General features: G+C 46.5%; 1 protein-coding gene across 1 annotated transcript; it reads left to right on the plus strand.

Moving 5' to 3' along the window:
- The first annotated feature begins 9,059 nt into the window (after positions 1 to 9,059).
- Positions 9,060 to 19,186, plus strand: L-1.8 (lamprin 1.8-10). Its single transcript, XM_032979459.2, has 7 exons — positions 9,060 to 9,233; positions 11,583 to 11,642; positions 12,775 to 12,903; positions 15,716 to 15,790; positions 16,356 to 16,400; positions 17,061 to 17,102; positions 17,885 to 19,186. Exons 1-5 carry the CDS (start codon positions 9,173 to 9,175, stop codon positions 16,388 to 16,390), a joined length of 360 nt encoding a protein of 119 aa, XP_032835350.1. The 5' UTR covers positions 9,060 to 9,172; the 3' UTR covers positions 16,391 to 16,400; positions 17,061 to 17,102; positions 17,885 to 19,186.
- Positions 19,187 to 20,987: the final 1,801 nt, after the last annotated feature.

A 20,987-nucleotide genomic window follows, 5' to 3' on the forward strand; every position in this document is an offset into this window, starting at 1 on the left:
TCTCTGCGAGTCTCTATGGGTCTCTGTGAGTCTCTATGAGTCTCTAAGGGTCTCTGCGAGTCTCTGCAAGTCTCTATGAGTCTCTGCGAGTCTCTATGGGTCTCTGCGAGTCTCTATGGGTCTCTGCAAGTCTCTATGAGTCTCTGTGCGTCTCTATGGGTCTCTGCGAGTCACTGTGAGTCTCTGCGAGTCTCTATGGGTCTCTGCGAGTCTCTATGGGTCTCTGCGAGTCTCTATGGGTCTCTGTGAGTCTCTATGGGTCTCTGCGAGTCTCTATGGGTCTCTGCGAGTCTCTATGGGTCTCTGTGAATCTCTATGAGTCTCTGTGAGTCTCTATGGGTCTCTGCGAGTCACTGTGAATCTCTGTGAGTCTCTATGGGTCTCTGCGAGTCTCTATGAGTCTCTGTGAGTCTCTATGGGTCTCTGCGAGTCTCTATGAGTCTCTGTGAGTCTCTATGGGTCTCTGCGAGTCACTGTGAGTCTCTGCGAGTCTCTATGGGTCTCTGCGAGTCTCTATGGGTCTCTGTGAGTCTCTATGGGTCTCTGCGAGTCACTGTGAGTCTCTGCGAGTCTCTATGGGTCTCTGCGAGTCACTGTGAGTCTCTGTGAGTCTCTGTGGGTCTCTATGAGTCTTTATGAGTCTCTGTGAGTCTCTATGAGTCTCTATGAGTCTCTGCGAGTCTCTATGCGTCTCTGCGAGTCTCTGCGAGTCTCTATGAGTCTCTATGAGTCTCTATGGGTCTCTGCGAGTCTCTATGGGTCTCTGTGAGTCTCTATGCGTCTCTGCGAGTCTCTATGGGTCTCTATGGGTCTCTATGAGTCTCTATGAGTCTCTGCGAGTCTCTATGAGTCTCTATGGGTCTCTGCGAGTCTCTATGGGTCTCTATGGGTCTCTATAAGTCGCTATGGGTCTCTGCGAGTCTCTATGGGTCTATGAGAGTCTCTATGAATCTCTATGAGTCTCTATGGGTCTCTGCGAGTCACTGTGAGTCTCTGCGAGTCTCTATGAATCTTTATGAGTCTCCATGGGTCTCTGCGAGTCTTTATGGGTCTCTGCGAGTCACTGTGAGTCTCTGCGAGTCTCTATGCGTCTCTATGAGTCTGTGCGAGTCTCTTTGAGTCTCTATGGGTCTCTGCGAGTCTCTATGGGTCTCTATGAGTCTCTATGAGTCTGTGCGAGTCTCTTTGAGTCTCTGCCAGTCTCTGCGAGTCTCTATGAGTCTCTATGGGTCTCTGCGAGTCTCTGTGAATCTCTGCGAGTCTCTATGGGTCTCTGAGCGTCTCTACGAGTCTGGATCTCGATGGGTATCTAAGAATTTCTTCCTCGTCCGTACGTCTGCTGATTTAGATACAGAGACAACTTCAATTTCACATTCAGGTGGTCAAGCCAAACAATCGCGTCAGGAGCAGCGGAGCATTGTATCATGGCCGCTGCGATGTCTTCTTTTTCTGTACTTGTGGATCGGGGCATTGCATCGTTATACGTTGCACGGTCTCTGTCCTGGGTGACCCACAGTGGCACACTGAAGGATCATTTCTTCATCTTCCATTCGTACATCAGGTGTCATCCACATCTTGCCACCGCCAAAGTGCACCAGTTACTCTCAGCCGTCCGTACGCCCTGGCTTCCTAAGGCCACCACCCCATCTCCGTGTGGGCCCCCCTCTCCCACCCCCGCCCGCACTGAGTATATGTCTTTTATTATTTAGCTCCCGTCCGCTCCAGAGTTTTGTTTTTACGGGTCTAAAAGTGAGGACACCTACAAATCCTCCCCTAGGAATTCTAAAAACGTTGCGGGTCAAAGGTCCGGTCGACTTTTGCCCTTGAAAACGTTTGATAGTGGTCGGTCGAAATTTGGCGACACCAGATTTTGTGTGTGCGTGTCTGCTAACCCTAAGGGTTAGCCACTCGCGATTACGATGCCGTTGGCTATGAACATCATTCACACACTGCTGACGATGGACGTCGCTTACGTTACAAGTGGCTTCCTTGCCGCGATTCGCAGAGGTGAGAGAACCGGTAAGCGACTGGCTCTTGGAATAGCAAACGAGAGAGCAAAAATTTTGCTTCAAAATTATTTTTGTTCCAACTTTCGCCAAAACTACGCTTGGGTATTTTCTGTGTACCTCCTCGTTTCTGTGGGTTGAACGAGTTGCCATTTGAGATTGGACGGGTGTCCGTGTGATAGTTTGAGAAAAGGTTATTAAGTTCTCGATTGATCTTACGTGACTGGGGTTGGTGTTTTCTGTGCAATGTCTTTCTTGTGTTCTGGATTAAAATAAAAAAAATATGTACTCACTGACCTTACGCGTGCCATTGCCTGTGTCGTGAACCTATGATTGCATGTGTGTGTGTGTGCGCGCACGTGTGTACGTAGAACTTATTCTGCACTTTACATAGCCAACCGTGCTAACCTGAGGTGTGGGGGAAGGACAACAAAATGAACACAGGAAGTAGTTCGAAAGAAATTAGTTTGAAATCTAGATTTAAAAGTGGCAAAGCTCCCAGTGCTTTACTAACATCGGAAGAGCATTCCAATCGGCCGCAGGAGCACATCCGAAAGCGCGCGATGCGGTGAGCATCTTTGCCCGACGGTTAGCTAATAGCCATTGCGAGGATGAGCGGAGTTCGCGTGATGATGGTTTTGACGAGATCAGCGAGGTATTGCGGTTCGCTTGTGACAAGCACTGTGTGCGTACTCCTTCGGTGAGCCCCGGATGGACACGGTCGGATATTGCAGTTACCCCATCACCACAATAATTGAGCCTTGCAGATTACTATGCCAGACGCGACCGTGTTGGCTATGATGAGAGGCTTGCCAAGCCCCAGGTGGTTTCACATTGGAGAGGTCCCACACGCACTCCATATTTTCCGTCCGTCTGCAGTCCGAGCGGGACCTACATTTATGCTTCATTGACCTGGTCAACAGCAACCTCCGAATAGTACGGTTGGCTACGTACGGTGCAAAAGAAGTTAAACATACATACATGAGTACTGGGTTATTCTTGATGCTTTCAGAGTCCCTGCCCCTCTGCTCAATAATCACCGTTGGAGCCATTTAAAGGAACATCTGCTCCAGTATGAAAGATTCAGGCTGGATCCGTCTACAATAATTCCTGCTAGAATAAAGATGGCTAAACGGGCATGGCATTGTCTATCGAAGAAATGGATTGATACTGTAAAAGAGGATATGGAGCTGAGTTGGACATGCCAATGACTGGTACCAGCGGTGTTAAGATTGGCCTCTGTGGAGGAGGAGGAGGCTCGTGGAGCACGCTCTAGGGCAGTAGGAGGCACAGGAAAGATGCTCACAACAAAGAGCGGCGTACTGGGTGGCTAAAACAAAACAAATTGGCACAGTGGGAAGCACCAGTGGTACATCTGTCAGTCGTCTCAGTCAGCAACCCATAGGACCTGGGTCTGTCCCGTGACCTCCGGCCAGCGGGCGTTTGACACTTCACGTGGCCTTAAAGTGCACCTAGCCTGACACAATCGCCGTGGTGATATCACCACCGCTCAGTGGCAAATGGCGGTTGTTATTGCGGTGTGGTGTTGAGAGTGGTGGGGTTGGCCTGATGAGTGTGGGTGTGGTGAGGCTGAGGTGAGAGTGAGGAGGGGGTGTGAAAGTATATTAGTGTGTGTCGTTAGTTTAGTGTATGCATGTTGAACTTCCTCGACACCGTACGTGGCTATGCGGGGCAAGGACAATAACATCAAACACAAAAAGCCGTTACAAATAAATTATTTTTCAACGTAGATGATATTAAAGGGCATAGTTCCAGTGGGTTCCTAACATCGGAATGAAGAGCATTCCGGACATCGAAGAGCCCTGATATGAGTGTCTAGTAACCCCTCCAACTGGACACTTTTTTTTACCACACACCACGATGGAAACAGCCAATTAAGCTTTGTGATGGAGGCCCCGGGGGGGGGGGGGGGGGGGGGGAGGGACAGGAGGCCAAAGCCCATTTGGTTGAGCCAGACTGAACCTCTCCCCACCCCCCCCCCCCCGCCTTGGGGTTCCTCTAAAAACAGGAAACCACTTTGGTTGGCCACGTGGAATATTCGCACTCTTAGTGCGGAGGAGAGGCTGCCACTCCTCCCTCTGTTGAGTTTTGGACCGGTACTGCCTGGACCTCTGAAATACAGGTCTGGTGGACTGGTTCTAGCTCCAGTCACCACAAGGGGTGGAGAGTTCTCCAATCGTGGCGGGAAACTGACAAACAACAGGGAGCGACATTGCATTTAAACAAAATAATTAAATGGGTGGGGTGCTTGTGGGCGAGGTGTGGGAAAATGTCAGTCCCAGGCCACTGTGAGCTTGCCTCATCAACAGGAGGTGAGGAATGGTGGTGGTTGCTTCTACCCACACCTAAGATGAACGTCAGCGGAGGGATGCAGGCAGAGTCGGATGCCTTCTATGTCCTCCTGTCACAGGTGCTATCTAAAGCGGCTTCTCCAGATAGTCATCCTGTTGGGTGACTGCAATGCCCGAGTTGGTCAAGATGCAAACACCTGGGCCAGCGTGATTGGGAGACATGGGCCAGATTAGCTCAATAACAAGGGTAGGAGGCTGCTAGACTTACACGCACCCCATAGGCTTGTAATTACCAGCATTCTGTTCGAGCAGATCTGTCCAGAACTTATGAACTACATCGTGACAGAAGAGCGAATGCGGGCACATGTCCTTGACACCAGCACCTACCGTAGAGCTGATCTTGCCACTGACAATCAGCGTGTCATCTGTAATATGTTCCAACCATACTTTCACCGTGGTGGAAATTATCCATCTAAGACCCCATTCAAACCCACAATAGCCTGATCTTGGCTAGCTGATTTAAGATTGTGAAAATATCGTCATCTCTTGCAAATGGGTTTGGGTGAATTTCAGGACAGTGACTATTGCAGCTACTCTGGCTGCATTGGGCACGCGGTCCAGACTTCCCCAGAAACTCTGGCTAATGGAGGAGGTGTTCCGGTTAATTGAAAGTAAGCAGCAGGCCCACTCCCACCGTTTACAACATCCCACATCCGAGAATGAGGAGGCTTACCACAGCACTTCGCTCGGTTGTTCAGAAAGCTGTTCGGCACTGCAAAGATGAGTGGTGGTCGCAGGTTGCTGAGGAAATGCAAACTCCCTCAGTAGCACGCGATAACAAATCACTTTTTAACTCCATAAAAAATTGTAACCGACAGCGCCACACCTATCACTATCCTTGAGGGGGAAAAACAACGGTAATCTAATCTGTAAGGTATTTGGGGGAGGGGAAGCAATGCAAACTCATAGGGCAAGGTGGGGTTTGATTCCTCTTGGTGTTTTTGCGTCTCAAATATTAGAGGAATTTGCTGCTCACTGCGAGTGGTTTGGCTGAGGTGCCAGTTGTTGTTGAGGTTCGAAGGTCCGCACCGGAGCTTGAGACGAAGCAGAGTGCCCGGCGTTAGAGGTGAACTCTCAAACAAATTGCTGAGGGTGGCGTCTGTGTGCAGACTGCCGTGTGATATCATTGTAACTGCCTGGTCCCACAGGACGGGTTCCACAGAATTGGAAGAATGCCCTGGTGGTCCCCATTTTTGACAAGGGGCACTGCACTGATTGCAACAACTACCGAGGAATGTCCCCCCCTCAGTGTGTCGGTAAAGGTCCCGGCAAGGATTATTCAACATCGCTTTGCCAGGCACGCTAAGCAGAGAGGCTTGTGGAGCCCCAATGTGGTTTAAAGCCAGGGCGGTCCTGCACAGATACCATATTTTCTGTCCGTCTGCTACAGCAGAGGTGTAGGGAATTCCAACAGGACCTTCATCTCTGCTTTTTTGACCTGGTCAAGGTCTATGATACCATCAATAGGCCATGGCTCTGGGTTGTTCTTCGTGCTTTCGGGCTCCCTGACTGTTCACACTAATTAATAACCTTCATGATGATGGGCAGGCCCGGGTAAAGTTGCGTGGCCAGGAGTCAAGAGTAACTTTGCATTCGAGAATCTTTCCATGGATGTACCGGTGTAAATTTCCCATCTGTCATATACTGTATCCAATGAGATCGATGCCCAATAGGGATTGGTCAACCATCTTACCTATGCCGATGATCTCGTAATTGCTGCTCATTCAGAGGAGGAGTTGGAGGCACTGCTGCTGAACCTGGAGCATGCGACTAAGAGATTGGGCCTTGCCATCAGCCCCCCCCGAAAACAAAGCACCTGCTCCCCTCTCTTTACTTTCCATGAATGATGAGGCAGAGAGTGGAGAAGTATCTGTACCTGGGCCCTGTGCGTATGACCAGCTCCGGTATGGCAGCCGAGGTCTCGCTCCGAATCAATTGAATGGCATTGTCTTTTTTATCACCTGAATACCTATAACTCCATGCAAAGCTCCGGTTCTTCTAGACCACAGGAGCCTTCTAATAAGGGAACATCTGCGCTGGTTTGAAACATTCAGGCGAGCCTGCCTATCAACCATCCTCGGTTTATCCAGACTTGATCACAGTGTGAGGAGCTAAGAGATCCTTGAAATATCTGGACAAAGTCCCATCAGTGAGCTCCTCTGGCAATCGAGGGTGCGTTGGCTGGATCATGTAGCCCGCATGTCCAGCTACCGCATACCCAAGCCAGCTTGTGTTCGGTTGGAGAGAGGCGGCTAAACGGGCGCTGCACGGGCTAAAGAAGACATGGACTAATGCGGCAGGGAAGGATGTGCAGCTGATTGGACTTGCCGATACCAGTAACCCAGCGGTGTCAAGACGGCTCGTTAAGGATGTTGCTGGGGAGTTAGAAGCAGTCACCGACCAGTAACAACGAAGGGCGGAGAAGCGATGCTGACAACAACAAGCAGAGCGTCGGGCGAATACAATGCAGTAGAGCACAGTTGGTACATCTGACCGTCATCTCAGTCAGTCAACCCATTGCAGGTGGGTCCTTTTTGTGATCTCCTGCAGAGGAGCATTTGACACTTCACGTGGCCTCAAAGTGCACCTAGCATAGTGAAAGTGCTGGGAGAGATCACCAGAATGTATTTTAACGGCAGTTGTTGTTGTCCGTCTGCGAATGTTTACGTTTGTGTGTATGTCTTTGTATGTATGTAGAATATTAATGTGTGTGTGTGTGTATCGAGTCCTTGTGAATGTGTGTGCATAAGTGAAAGTAAATACGTATAAGCGTACATACGTGAGTTTGTGTGTGTCTGTGCATACAGAGTATGTGTGTTTATGTGTGGTGACCGGTGGCCAGAAAAAAAAAAACACGTAGCGTGTAGACGCGATGAGTGAAGGCCAAAAACCAGCTCGTGAGTCTAAACTTTAATAGAAGCAATAAAGCATAAAAACGAATGAAAACAATCACACACTATGAATTAAGATTCATTCTTTATGGAAACAACGTGGGTGTAAAAAAGTGTTTATACAATATATCGATGGGACCTTTTTGTTCCGGTATCAACGGTTCCATAGATGTATAAAAAGTATATTTTGATACTGGCAAAAAAAAGGTATCCCATAGATACCGCTAATCAACCCCAGCTATAAATGCTCTGATACTTGCATTGTCTTTGCATTGCTTGACTTTTTGGCGTTCTCTGGTCTGACATTGGTGAGACAAGGCTACACAGAAGGCCGTCTCTGGTTGTAGGCCAATCGGTTACAAAGACAGCGCATTTATTATTATTGTTATTATTATGATTCTCAGAGTATCTTCCTTTGCATGCTTTATCGCATGCAAAGGAAGATACGTGTGATTAAGGCAGACCAGAATCATTGAAAAATGTATCTGTTTGGTGTTTGAACATCTTAATACAATTTTTTCTCTCTGCTTTTTTCACATTTTCTTGCTGTGGTGTTCACGCCTGATGATGATGATTGCTTGTGTTGTAATCGAAAATTCGTGAGGATTTTATTGTTTTATTTTTTATTACTTTATTATTTCCCTTCTACGTGACTTTACCGAAAGAACCAAGAATATATATATCTTTACTCTTTGGTTGTATTGGGTAAAGTCAGAACCAAAGAGTATGGATCCTTGCAGCCACGAAAGCTTTAAATCTAGAATATATATCTTCTTCTTCTTTGGTTCTTTCGGTAAAGTCACGTAGAATGAGAATAAAATAATAAATTGATAAAATAAAATAACACAATAATATTCTCACGACGTTTCGGCCACAACACAAGCGGCCTTCATCAGGTGAAGGGACGAGACTGTCTGGTGAAACCTATTCTTATTTTATTGATACGTAGATATATATATTTTAAAAAAAACCTGCACCATTGCCCGGCATTCTCCCGCTGGCCTAATTACATGTGCCATAAGTTGTTAATATCATACGCTGTGCTGGAATTCACGAAGGTCGTACGAAGTTGCCAAGTTAATAAGCAGCCTACCGAGGCGTCGGAAGTCCTCAGTCGGCGGTTTTAATATCGAGGCGAAATGTGACATTCGGAGGTGTCGAGTGGAAATGTACAGAAGCTCGATTCTTAAATTTTTAAAAAAAAAAAATAAGCCCAACAACATTTAGAGAGACTTCAACGCCTCCCTGTTGGCTGTGTTTATCCGCCCAGTGTCCAAATGAAGTCCCTTATATGCGTTGAGAAAAAAAAATACATGGTGCCCCATTCAGACGCCACCCGTTCACATTTCATCTACCCAGCCTATGGGAAAACAGGAATTGAAAGGTCCCTGTTTCTGTTTGGGAACATCTCTCAAAGAGGACGCCTCTTTATCGGCCAATGGCAGTAGTCTGAGGCCGCCCTCCATGTTTGTTATGGTATTATTTTTTGTATTAAGCTTTTCACAAAATGTTGGCTCTTCCGCATTTGAATTCTGAATGAATCAACTGGATCCCTTATTTCAATCGTCTCCTCAATATTATTTTGAACACGTTATTTATGTTCAGGGGGGAAGGTGAGAGAGAACGTTCCAGCGCTCATATTTTGACAGCAAATAAGAGCGAGTCTGCTTTTTTTTTGTTGCCTTGCTTTTGGCCTCAGCCAGCGCTACACTGCACCTATTGAGGCTAGGCCCTGTCGCTGGCTGGGTCAAAGCCAAGCCAGCCCCTGGTAGCTGCCTTTAAAAGCCGGGGCCTCAAACTCCCAGGCTCGTCAGTCCGCAGTGAAGCTTCATCAGCCTCAACTCAAAGCCCTCCTCTCCTCGTCGTCGACAGCGAAAGCAAACAAAAAATCCCTAAAATAAAAATGGCCGCCGCCATGCAAGCTCTGCTCGTGATCGCCCTCCTTCACCTCGCCACCGCGACGCGTAAGTTGGACGGGATCTCTGTGCGAGTGTGAGTCTGTGTCCTTGTGTGTCTCTCTGTGGATCTCTGTATGAGTCTGTGTCCTTGTGTGTCTCTCTGTGGATCTCTGTATGAGTCTGTGTCTATGGATGTCTGTGTTTGAATCTATCTTTGACTGTTGTGTCTCTATGGATGTTTGAGTGTGAGTCTGTGTCTTTGTGTGTCTATCTGTGGATCTCTGTATGAGTCTGTGTCCTTGTGTGTCTCTCTGTGGATCTCTGTATGAGTCTGTGTCCTTGTGTGTCTCTCTGTGGATCTCTGTATGAGTCTGTGTCTATGGATGTCTGTGTTTGAATCTATCTTTGACTGTTGTGTCTCTATGGATGTTTGAGTGTGAGTCTGTGTCTTTGTGTGTCTATCTGTGGATCTCTGTATGAGTCTGTGTCCTTGTGTGTCTCTCTGTGGATCTCTGTATGAGTCTGTGTCCTTGTGTGTCTCTCTGTGGATCTCTGTATGAGTCTGTGTCTATGGATGTCTGTGTGTGAATCTATCTTTGACTGTTGTGTCTCTATGGATGTTTGAGTGTGAGTCTGTGTCTTTGTGTGTCTATCTGTGGATCTCTGTATGAGTCTGTGTCCTTGTGTGTCTCTCTGTGGATCTCTGTATGAGTCTGTGTCCTTGTGTGTTTCTCTGTGGATCTCTGTATGAGTCTGTGTCTATGGATGTCTGTGTGTGAATCTATCTTTGACTGTTGTGTCTCTATGGATGTTTGAGTGTGAGACTGTGTCTTTGCGTGTCTATCCGTGCATCTCAGTATGAGCCTGTGTCTATGGATGTCTGTGTGTGAATCTATCTTTGACTGTTGTGTCTCTATGGATGTTTGAGTGTGAGTCTGTGTCTTTGTGTGTCTATCTGTGGATCTCTGTATGAGTCTGTGTCTATGGATGTCTGTGTGTGAATCTATCTTTGACTGTTGTGTCTCTATGGATGTTTGAGTGTGAGACTGTGTCTTTGCGTGTCTATCCGTGCATCTCAGTATGAGCCTGTGTCTATGGATGTCTGTGTGTGAATCTATCTTTGACTGTTGTGTCTCTATGGATGTTTGAGTGTGAGTCTGTGTCTTTGCGTGTCTATCCGTGCATCTCAGTATGAGCCTGTGTCTATGGATGTCTGTGTGTGAATCTATCTTTGACTGTTGTGTCTCTATGGATGTTTGAGTGTGAGTCTGTGTCTTTGCGTGTCTATCTGTGGATTTCTGTATGAGTCAGCCTGTGTCTATGGATGTCTGTGTGTGAATATATCTTTGACTGTATGTCTCTATGGATGTTTGAGTGTGAGCCTGTGTCTTTGTGTGTCTATCTGTGGATCTCTGTATGAGCCTGTGTCTATGGATGTCTGTGTGTGAATCTATCTTTGACTGTTGTGTCTCTATGGATGTTTGAGTGTGAGTCTGTCTTTGCGTGTCTATCTGTGGATTTCTGTATGAGTCAGCCTGTGTCTATGGATGTCTGTGTGTGAATCTATCTTTGACTGTATGTCTCTATGGATGTTTGAGTGTGAGTCTGTGTCTTTGATCTTTCACTTTGTGCGAGTCTGAGCATGTGAGTTGCCTTGACTTTATCTTTGCGTCTATGCATGTCTGTGTGTCTCCGACTTTATATGTCTATGCATGTGTGTGTTTGCGTCTTTTTATGTGCATGTGTCTATTGATGTATGTGCATGTGTCTATTGATGTCTGTGTACGTATCTGAGTGGGTTTGTGAGTCTATGCACTTTACCAAACAGGTCTATAAGGCTATACAGGGACTGTTTGTTTATTGTGGGGGCGAAGCAGTCGGGAGATATTAACATGCTCGCCTGATTTGTATGAGATCGTGAGTTCAATCACGTCCCTGACGCCTGTATATTTTGAGCATGCATCTTTCTCTCTCTCCTGGTGGTTGTGTGGATTTTTATTCGTGTCCTCCGGTTTTTCCCTTCACATTCATAAACATGCATTTAGAGTATTTAGCTACTACTATAAATTTCCACGTGATAAGCCAGTTTGTTGAGCTATCATTTGTGATAGTCAGGTAGCTTCTGAAAAAAAAGCTACATAGGTCAGTGAACCTTATATTGTTGAAAAAATTGCGTGAAAATATATCTTTGTCTATTTTTGTGTGCATCTGTGCACGCATCTGCGAATCTGTCTTTGTGTTAGTCTGTGTGTGTGTGCATGTGGTGCTGGCCACCCACCCCTTCGTGTGCTGTACCGGCTTTCATGCTACTTGCTAACAGCGCTTGCCCCAACATACTATGTAGGCCATGAAGAGGATTGTTTTTGTTTTGTCTGTGTCTATTTGCGTTGCACGCGTGTCTCTATCTTGCCACAGCTGTCGTTACCAAGCATAAAGTGAGCACTTTCAGTACGGGATTTCTGGGACACCCTGTGGGTGAGTGAGGTTCATCACACTCAACACCACCACCACCGCCACCACCACGCTCACTGAATCACGATGCTAAAAGGTTTAAACGCTGTTGTTGCCGGGGCATTGGAAAAAATATCAATCACTCGAGTGCCCAATTCGTGTGGTTAAGATGCTCGCATGTCCGAGTAGCATGGTTGGCGATCAACGGTGCGAAAGAAGTTCAACGTACATAGTGGCGGATGCATATCGTATATTATATTGCTCTAAGGGGATTTATGAGTTATCGTAGAGCATGGTCTAAAATCTAAATAGACGGGGCATGATCAGGATGCCAAAATAAGTGACCTCCAATTACATTTAAAAAGCACAAATCCGCGACTCACAAAAAAATGGCGACTTGTTAAAGAGACACACAGACAACCCATATAGAAGAGGAACCCCTCAAATATATGAAAGTAGAGCATCCAATAAGTCCAGCAGGCAGCAGAATCTTAATGCTTCAAATGTGGCCAAAGGCCAAAACGCTCACTCATTCTCACACAAACATCCTAACTTACTTGCAGTCTCACGCACCCACACTCACACACACAAATACACAAAGATCCCCATGTATAGTCTTAACAGACTGTTGGGGAAAGTGCTGTTCACTAACACATATGAAGGCTGGCATGGCACACGAGGGGATGAGTGACCAGCACCATGTCTTTGCGGCCTTTGTCTCCCTAGTAGCGCTGTTGTACACACAGCACCAGATATTCAATTGAGACTGAGTCGACCTAGGCGAGGCCTAGGACAGGATCAGATAATCATGACCAGTGGTGGCCGTGAGCGGGAATTGAAATTGGGTTGCTGGGTTCATAGCGCAGCACGGTAACTGCTAAACCTCCATTCACACACCCATATTCACACACATCACGAACCGCACCTATACAGCAACTGTGACCAAAACGCACGCGACGTGCCTGATCTCGTCGTATTTCGGAAGCTGACCAAGGTTTGAAGCCTGGATAGGGAGTGGATGGGTGACCGCCGTCGTGCACAACACAGGTGTCACAGGCCACTTGCAACGACCCCGAAATGTGGGGGGAGAACCTCATCTAGCAGCGGAATGAGGCTGAATCCACATTCCACAAACTATCCCCTCTCGCTCTTGCAGGAGGCCTGGGCTATGGAGGCCTTGGCTATGGAGGCCTGGGCTATGGAGGTCTGGGAGTTGCTGGTCTAGGCTATGGTGGTCTAGGCTATCCCGGAGCGGCTCTTGGAGGAGCCTACACGCACCATGCAGGTAAGAGATACCCCCCCTTATTCCACACACTCAACCTCTCATACCAAAAAAGTCGTGGTCAAAATAGCATTGGAAATTCCACACTCCTATGGCAAGGGGCGAGTTGATCCACACGACAAACCACTGTTGATCTTTATATTTTTGGTTCTTTCGGTAAAGTCACCACCACGTAGAAGGGAAACAATAAAATAATAAAAATATAAAAAATAAAATTATCACGACGTTTCGACTGCAACACAAGCAATCATCATCAGGTGTGAAAACCACAGCAAGAAAAATTTGAAAAAAGGTTTTCACATCTGATGATGATTGCTTGTGTTGCAGTCGAAACGTCGTGAGAATTTTATTGTTTTATTATTTGATTGTTTCCCTTCTACGTGGTGACTTTACCGAAAGAACCAAGAATATGAATATCTGCAGTCACGAAAGCTTTAAATCAAAATTTTACTATTGATCTTCTCTACTAAGTGTACTCGTTTTAGCCATCAACCAAAAGTTTAACTCTGAACTTGATGATTGCGAGCTGCTCAGCTCTATGGCGGAGCCACCCGGTCAGTTAGGCTCAGCTGCTCCCTAAACGAACTTCAGCACTTCAGACAGCCACGCCCACTCGACCCGTTTGGACTGTGCCAGTCAAAGCAGAGCGGTTTGGTAGGCCCACTAAGATATGCAGCTAATTTTCAGAAGCGACCTGGCCACAAATGATAGCCCAACGAAGTGTCTTACCACGTGGACAATTAAATCATGCAAACAATCTGAACGCACGTTTCTAAATGTGGAGGTGAAATAAAAACCCCATCAAAATCCATGCGGCCACCACGGGGGAGAACACACAAACTCCAAATACACAACAGGCGTCGTCTGGGTTGGGATCGAACCCACGACTTCCTGTACAGCAGGCGAGGTAGTTAACATCTCAGCCACCGTTCCACACCAATCCCTCTTCAACCTCACGTCGAATCTCCTCCCCCCGCGCATTAAACAAGGAACTGTCTTTCCCTGGCAGCTGGGCTCGTTCACCCTTACGGTGGACTCGGATACCATGCGGCCCCCTATCACCATGGTGGGTATGCTGCATGTGCATGAGCTTGCATGTGCCCGCGACCTCAATGTTTAAACTATGATTATGAAAAATCCACATCCCCCTCCCCCACTAACACCATCACGACACCCAAAGATGAACTGTGAGTCACGACAAAAATTCGTCGTGATTATTTCAGTCAACATTTAATTATGGTAGAAGGGTGTAAAAGGTTTGGAATGATAAAGGTATGTATGGGAATAGGGGTAAATCCAATTCTTATTCTCATCGTGACGGTGCAGCCAAACCACTGGCACCGGTGGCAGAAGGTCAGAGGTCAGCTCTAGAGGATCTTTTTAGCCGTCCTAATTTTCCATGCCGGCACGGAGGAGTTGACGGAGGTGGGAGTCACTCCCCACGGTTCCCCTTCCACCGCACGCAATCTGCCGATCGGAAAAAAAAACTGTGCCGAGCCCATTTCATATTTTGCGGGTGAAGAGATGCGGAACCGCATTTCCCCAATGTCACATCTCAGAAGTTAAGAAGATGTTGAGTCGGGATAGTGCTTTGATTTGGGTGACAAGCCGCCATGCATGGACCGGATGTCAAGGAATGTTAAATTTGGTTCTGTAAAGTTATTGCCACTTTAATTAAGCGGTGACCGCTTCTATTTACGTGGAGCATTTTAGCTTCGAAACGCAAAGGTTAAAACATTTGGGGATGTCGGGTTGGTGGTGGATGGGGGGGATTTTAACAAAATAGTCTAATCTTTAACTATCATCATCGATATAATTAATTTCCACAATCACTGCTGTTGTTTTATAATGGGACCTAACCGATATTTTGTCCGCAGTTACAGCAACAGCAGTGGGGTATGCGCACGAATGATGATACCTGGCGTCGATGATGATTTGTGTTGATCGCAATAAGTGATAATGATCTTGTCATTATTACTATTACCCTGACCAGTAACAACACAGCTCGGCTCAATCAGTAGAAATCGTCTTTGCAGTGTTAGCTGTGAGCACCACTAATGTTGTTGCGAGTTTATACTCACGAGACGAGCAGAAAGGCAGCTGCAAAACATGCAGTGATTGATGGTGAGAGGGGACAGGTAGGAGTGTGGATGGAGAGAATAGAGCATTGATTATTTAAATCAAATGAACCTCAAGAAGGCCGATGGCACTCACAATATGGTAGTTTAACCCTGGCTAACCTGTTTGTTACTAAACGCAGAGGAGCCTCAAGAAGGCCGATGACAAGACGGTAGTCGAACCATGAGTAATTTTGTTGATCACCGAAGGCAGAGGAACCTTACATATGCCATCGGGATTAGGGATAATCTGTTGATTCCTAAAAGTGAATGCCATCTTGATCTCTAGCATAACACAAGTACGTTGAAATTCCTTCGCATCGTACCTAGCCAACTGTGCTAATCGGAGGTGTGGAGGAAGGACAGCTAAACAAAAAGAAGCAGTTCGCTAGAAATTAGTTTTCGATCTAGATAATGTAAAAGTACCGCAGCTCCAATGGCTTCCGAATATCGGAAGAGCGTTCCAGACGGCCGCAGAAGCGCATGTGAAAGGGCCACGCGATGATGCGGCGACGGTCTTTGTTCGATGGCCACCCAAAAGCCGCTGCAAGTGTATCTATGTTGGAACATCTATCACACCGTACTTTTTCAAAACGTGCTAAATCGGACGTGCGTAGGGAGTGTAGCTGGGCGAGGTTAAATTTTTAACCACCATTTTTAACCCCCTCCCTCTCCACCCTGCTGTTTGTTGTTTGCAGCCCTCGGCGGACTCGGCTACCCCCTGGGCATTGGCGCCGGTGTCGTGGCTCCCCACGTGGTGAACAGCAAAATCGGTGAGGGTTCCTTCGCTTTGTACGGCTATGGAGTGTGTGTGTGTGTGTGTTTAGTGCGTGTTTTGATAACTGTGGTGGCTGACTGTTGGAGCCCTCATTTCCTACTTGATTTGAAGCTTTCGTGACTGCAGGAATTACTCTTTGTTTTTTTTCGGTAAAGTCACGTGTAAATAAGAAATAATAAAGTGACATAATAGCGTGCGACGTTTCGGTTGCAACACAAGCAGCCATCATCAGGTAAAGAAAGAGCTAAATTTACGAGAGAGGGGAAAGACATAACATCAGATGTATTTACAGACACCCAAGTAGGGGGGGAACTAACACAGATACAACAGGGGACACAGAGAGAGAAGCATACCAGACAAACAGGGTTTAGCAAAATTTTGGAAACCATATAAAGCAACACAGACGGTCGGTCAAAACACAATTAACGCATGGTCCGGTTGATCACGCTATTTCAAAGATTGCTAATCCTCTCAACAACGTCTGCCGTGGTCAATATTACGTTGCAACACGCGCCTGAGTCTCTGTTAACCTTTGCCTGTGACGTGCGCCATGTCTGCAGCTGCCCCGTTGGCGCCTGTTGTTGCTGCCATCTAAATCGTCACCGGTAAGTGAAGCTCGCAGAGACACCAAAGACTCACACAGAGGCCCGTACACTAACACAGAGACCCATACACCTAGCCAGACACCCAAAACAGTTATACAGAGACACATAACTGTTCCCAGACATCCGTACACTGACAGAAAACCAAAAGACTTATGCAGATATCCTCAAACTCGACAAGAGAATTGCCAAAACCTCCCGCAACCGAGTAGAACCTTCCCAAATAGAGTATTGAAGCTTCTGGGTGGATTGGTGGCACAGCGATTAAAAGTGTGGAGGTGCACATGTCTCGACACAGTGCAGGGACACGTGGATTAGAGAACACATGAAAGTTATTGTCTCCCCCCCAACGGCAACAATAGATGGCCAACGCTCACAACAATGAGCGGAACAACCAGATGGATGCTAAAATGTGGCAAGTTAACACAGTGATGAGCACACCTGCAAGTCATCTCAGTCAGCCGAGTGCATAGCAGCTCGGTTTGTGATCATGACCTGCCAGCAGCAAGTGCCTCCCACACATCACCTGACCCCGTCAGCGTGCACCTAGCCTGGTAAAGGCCCCATTGTGACGTCACTATCACTTGAGTGGTGATTCGACAGGGGCTGTTGTTGTTGCTTTCTAAATGTGCCATGCGTGTTTGTTTGTATGTCCGTGCACAGTGACTGGAGAATTGCTAGGCGATCGTTGACTTGCCGCACCAGGTAACTATTCAGCCTCATACCCTTTGGTATGAATCCTTGCAGTCACGAAAGCTTCTATCTAGAATTATTCCATCTCATTTTGTTCCATTATTCTTGACACTAGTTGGCCCATTCCCGCATTTTGCGGCGCTAAATTCGTGCTGCCTTCTGCACTGATTTGACGCGATGCTTTCATTCCCTTAGATGAACAGGGAAGTTCGTGGTTCACGAATTCCTCCTCTGTATGTGGAAGTTTTATTCCCCAGGCCCCGCCCCTCTGGAGGCTCCACCCCTTTATCATTAGGCTCCACCCATTCCCTCCCCCCCCCCCCCCAGACGCAGGCATGTCTTGTTGTTTTTAAAGGAAGTGCCCAATTAGTTTTCACCCCATGTGGAAATCGACTCGGCTAAACCCGAGTCGATTTCAGTGAGGAATTGTGAGAGGGGTAGTGATCGGGGTTGTGGAAGGAGGGGAGGGGATACGTACTATGTATATGTTGAACTTCTTTGGCGCCGTACTTAGCCAACCGCGCTCATCGGAAGCGCGGTGGAAGGACAACCAACTGAACACACAAAAAGCTGGTCTAAGGAAATGAGTTATCGATCTAGATTACTTAAAAGTGTATAGCTCCAGTGGTGAAGGGTTCTTAAAGGATTCTTTAGAGAAACAGGTTTGGACCTATCTTTGTGTGGGCCTAACCCACAAATTGATGATTTATAACGCTGGCCATGAAGGCCGACCAACGTTTTTTTGAGTGCAACTTTTTAATTGATCTGTGATGCGTGCGCGCGTCCGTGCCCAGCCCTGCGTCCCCTCTGCAGTCACTTCAAACAGAAGTGTTGCCTGCGGAAGTGACTCAAGGCTCCGGTGAAGAAGTGACTTGATGAAGGTTATGCACAGCCTCCGCCAACTACCACCCACCAAAGGGAGCATAGGTTCACCACCTACTCCCCTCCCATACCTGCCCATTCATACCCATCCTCCCCAAGCCCTTGACTCTTACACAAATTCTCATCATCATCGGCGCAATGGTATCTTCTCGCCATTTGTTAAGTTTGTGACCCCTAATCCCATGCCAATTTCCTGCAAATTACGCCATTCGGACCCTTAAGTGCGTGAGTGTGTAATCGTGTGACAGAGTGAGTGCGTGACGAAAGTGGGTGGGCGGGTGTGCCGGCGTCTCTCCATAACGTTTTCTGAACTTCTCGGCATTAACACAAATGACGATGAATGAACACGACCTGGAAAACAAAATCTACCACGAATAGTATAAAATTTATATATATATTTTAAAACCCTGACATTTATCGTTAAAAAAACAAAAAAGTATGGTGGCGAGGGAAGCACGCACACGGATTCCGATTCTGCAATCTGGGGGAGTAAATCAATCGGGCGGGTGAAATTAGTCTGTGATGAAAGCTGTTAACGTTAAGGAAAATATATGAACATTTAAATCATAATGGGACTTAGGAATCGACTGTTCGACTGGACAGTAACCAAAAATAAATCAGCTGGATTGGGATGATGGGTGCTACTCCGATGGGAGTTTGGTTCACAGGTGAATATATACACGAATGATATCTGGGTTCCAAACGCCCCCTCCCCCATATCTGTGTGTGCCCCCTTCCCCCTACACCGAGTATACACCTATCGTTATTTAGCTCTTGTCAGCTCCAGAGTTTTGTTTTAACCGGTCGTGAAGTGAGGACACCTCCAAATCATCCTCCAAGAATTCGAGATCATTGTGGATCAAAGATCTGGTTGACTTTGGCTCCAAAACGTTTGATAGTGGTCGGTCGAAAATTTTCGACAACGGATTGTGTGCGTCTGCTAACGCCAAGGGTCATTAACAGCTGTCGTGGTTTTGTCATTCGCGATTACGATTTCATCGGCTGGAAATTCAGTTGCACCGTGGATAACGGATGTTGAGTTACGAGCGGCTTAACGATTGAATTACTCGGCCGATGAGATGGCACAGGCGTCTGTTGGATAGTATGATAAAGGTTGTTAAGTTCTGGATTGACTCGACGCGACTTGGGTGGGTGTGTTCTGGGAAACGTCCTTCTTGTGTGCCGGATTAAAATAAAAATCTGTACTCACTGCCCTTACGCGTTCCATTGCGTCATAAATCAACTACCGTGTGTGTGTGTGTGCATGCAAACGCGTGCGTGTAGTACGTTGTTACACATCCAACTCTCACGTGACCCAATAGTTAACCAAAGCAACCAAAGTATGGAAATCGTACACGGTAGTAAACCGTTTGCCTTCTGGTCCATTCACGTATAAGAGAGATTAACCTGCCAGACACCTGGTGACCCAGACTCTTAAGTGCAGTTAAACTGTCACGGTTTGCACTACACAGATACAGCTCGCGCAGATTCAGCGTAGCTACACGGCACATTAGCTTCACAATGATTCTATGAAAGGGGGGAAAAAAAAAAACCAGAGGACCCGGAGAAAAATCCACGCGAGCACGGGAAGAGAACATGCAAACTTCAAATATACAGTCGTTAAGAGTCGGGATCGAACCCACATCCTCCTGCATACCTGGCAAGGTAGTTAACATCCCGCCATCGTGGCGAGATGCTGGGAGACCAGCACTGAGGCTTCAGTGCTGGCAGTCTGTAACTTCAGGTTGGCAGTCAGTAACATGCTGATCCGCCCCTATTGGACTTCAGTGAAAAAAGAGCTTCATAGCTGATCGCATTCCTCCAGTCCAAATAAAGATTCTGATTCTATTGGCATTTGAAATGCATTGCTACAGGATACTGCGTCTAAACTGGAGCCAAAGAGTGACCAATGTCGAAGTAAGAAAAAGGTCGCGCATAAAGGAAGACGAATTGATGATGCAGGCGGTAATGAGAAGGAATCTGGCACTATCGGGACACATATGAGGATGGGCAAAAGGAAAATTCAAATTATGTTCGGCAAAATTGAAGGAACCAGCAAGAGAGGAAGACACCCACTACGGGCTATCTGCCCATGGATCACGATTCGTCTTTCGTATATTCTTTGGGTCTTTCGGTAAAGTCACGTAGATAGGTTAAAATTAATAAAAAATAAAATAAGCAAAAAGAGCCAACATTTTGATTTAAAGCTTTCGTGACTACAGGGATTCATATTCTTGGTTCTTTCGGTAAAGTCACGTAGAAGGGAAACAATAAAATAATAAATAAAAATATAAAAAAAATTATCACGACGTTTCGACTGCAACACAAGCAATCATCATCAGGTGTAAAAACCACACCTGATGATGATGATGCAGTCGAAACGTCGTGAGAATTTTATCGTTTTATATTTTTATTGATTATTTTATTGTTTCCCTTCTACGTGACTTTACCGAAAGAACCAAGAATATAAAAAGAGACTATTTTATTTTTATCAATTTGAACCTGATGACGACCGCTTGTGTTTCGATCGAAACGTCCTAATTTGATTTTAATTAATTTGAACCTATGTGACTTTACCGAAAAACGCAAAGAATATGAATTCCTGCAGTCACGAAAGTTTTAAGTCAAGATATTATTTCGTACATCATGGGAGGTGTGGGGGAGGATATGCCGGCGTGGGGTAGAAATAAACTTCTTTAAAAAAGTTGTTTTTAAACATCGGTTTTTTTCAACGGTTCGATTAACTCACGGTCTTTGACAAGTGCGTCAGTGGCGCCTGAGGCACGCGGCACCTGCTTTTTGTGCGAGCCGATTCCACAGGTTAGGGACCGCGGCGTTTTTTGACCTACACAAATATATACGAATAATAAGGCGTCCATACGAAACGTAAATTGCTTTAGAGTAGCGACTTAATTTATCAATTGATGCCGATTTTCATACAGGCGTGCATTGTCACCGGATCTGAGTACGTGTGCAAAATGTGGAATTTATTGGACAACGGGAAGTGGACGGAAT

The sequence above is a fragment of the Petromyzon marinus genome, chromosome 72 (assembly GCF_048934315.1).
Source record: "Petromyzon marinus isolate PM22_M1 ecotype Great Lakes invasive population chromosome 72, UKy_Petmar_22M1.pri1.0, whole genome shotgun sequence".
Taxonomy (NCBI): Eukaryota; Metazoa; Chordata; class Hyperoartia; order Petromyzontiformes; family Petromyzontidae; genus Petromyzon; species Petromyzon marinus.

Excerpts from the sequence above, each read along its gene's own strand:
- L-1.8 (XM_032979459.2), top strand. The coding sequence starts at position 9,173 with ATGGCCGCCGCCATGCAAGCTCTGCTCGTGATCGCCCTCCTTCACCTC. Across the intron at positions 12,904-15,715 it reads AGCCTACACGCACCATGCAG|CCCTCGGCGGACTCGGCTAC; the intron begins GTAAGAGATACC and ends TGTTGTTTGCAG. Across the intron at positions 15,791-16,355 it reads CGTGGTGAACAGCAAAATCG|CTGCCCCGTTGGCGCCTGTT; the intron begins GTGAGGGTTCCT and ends CCATGTCTGCAG.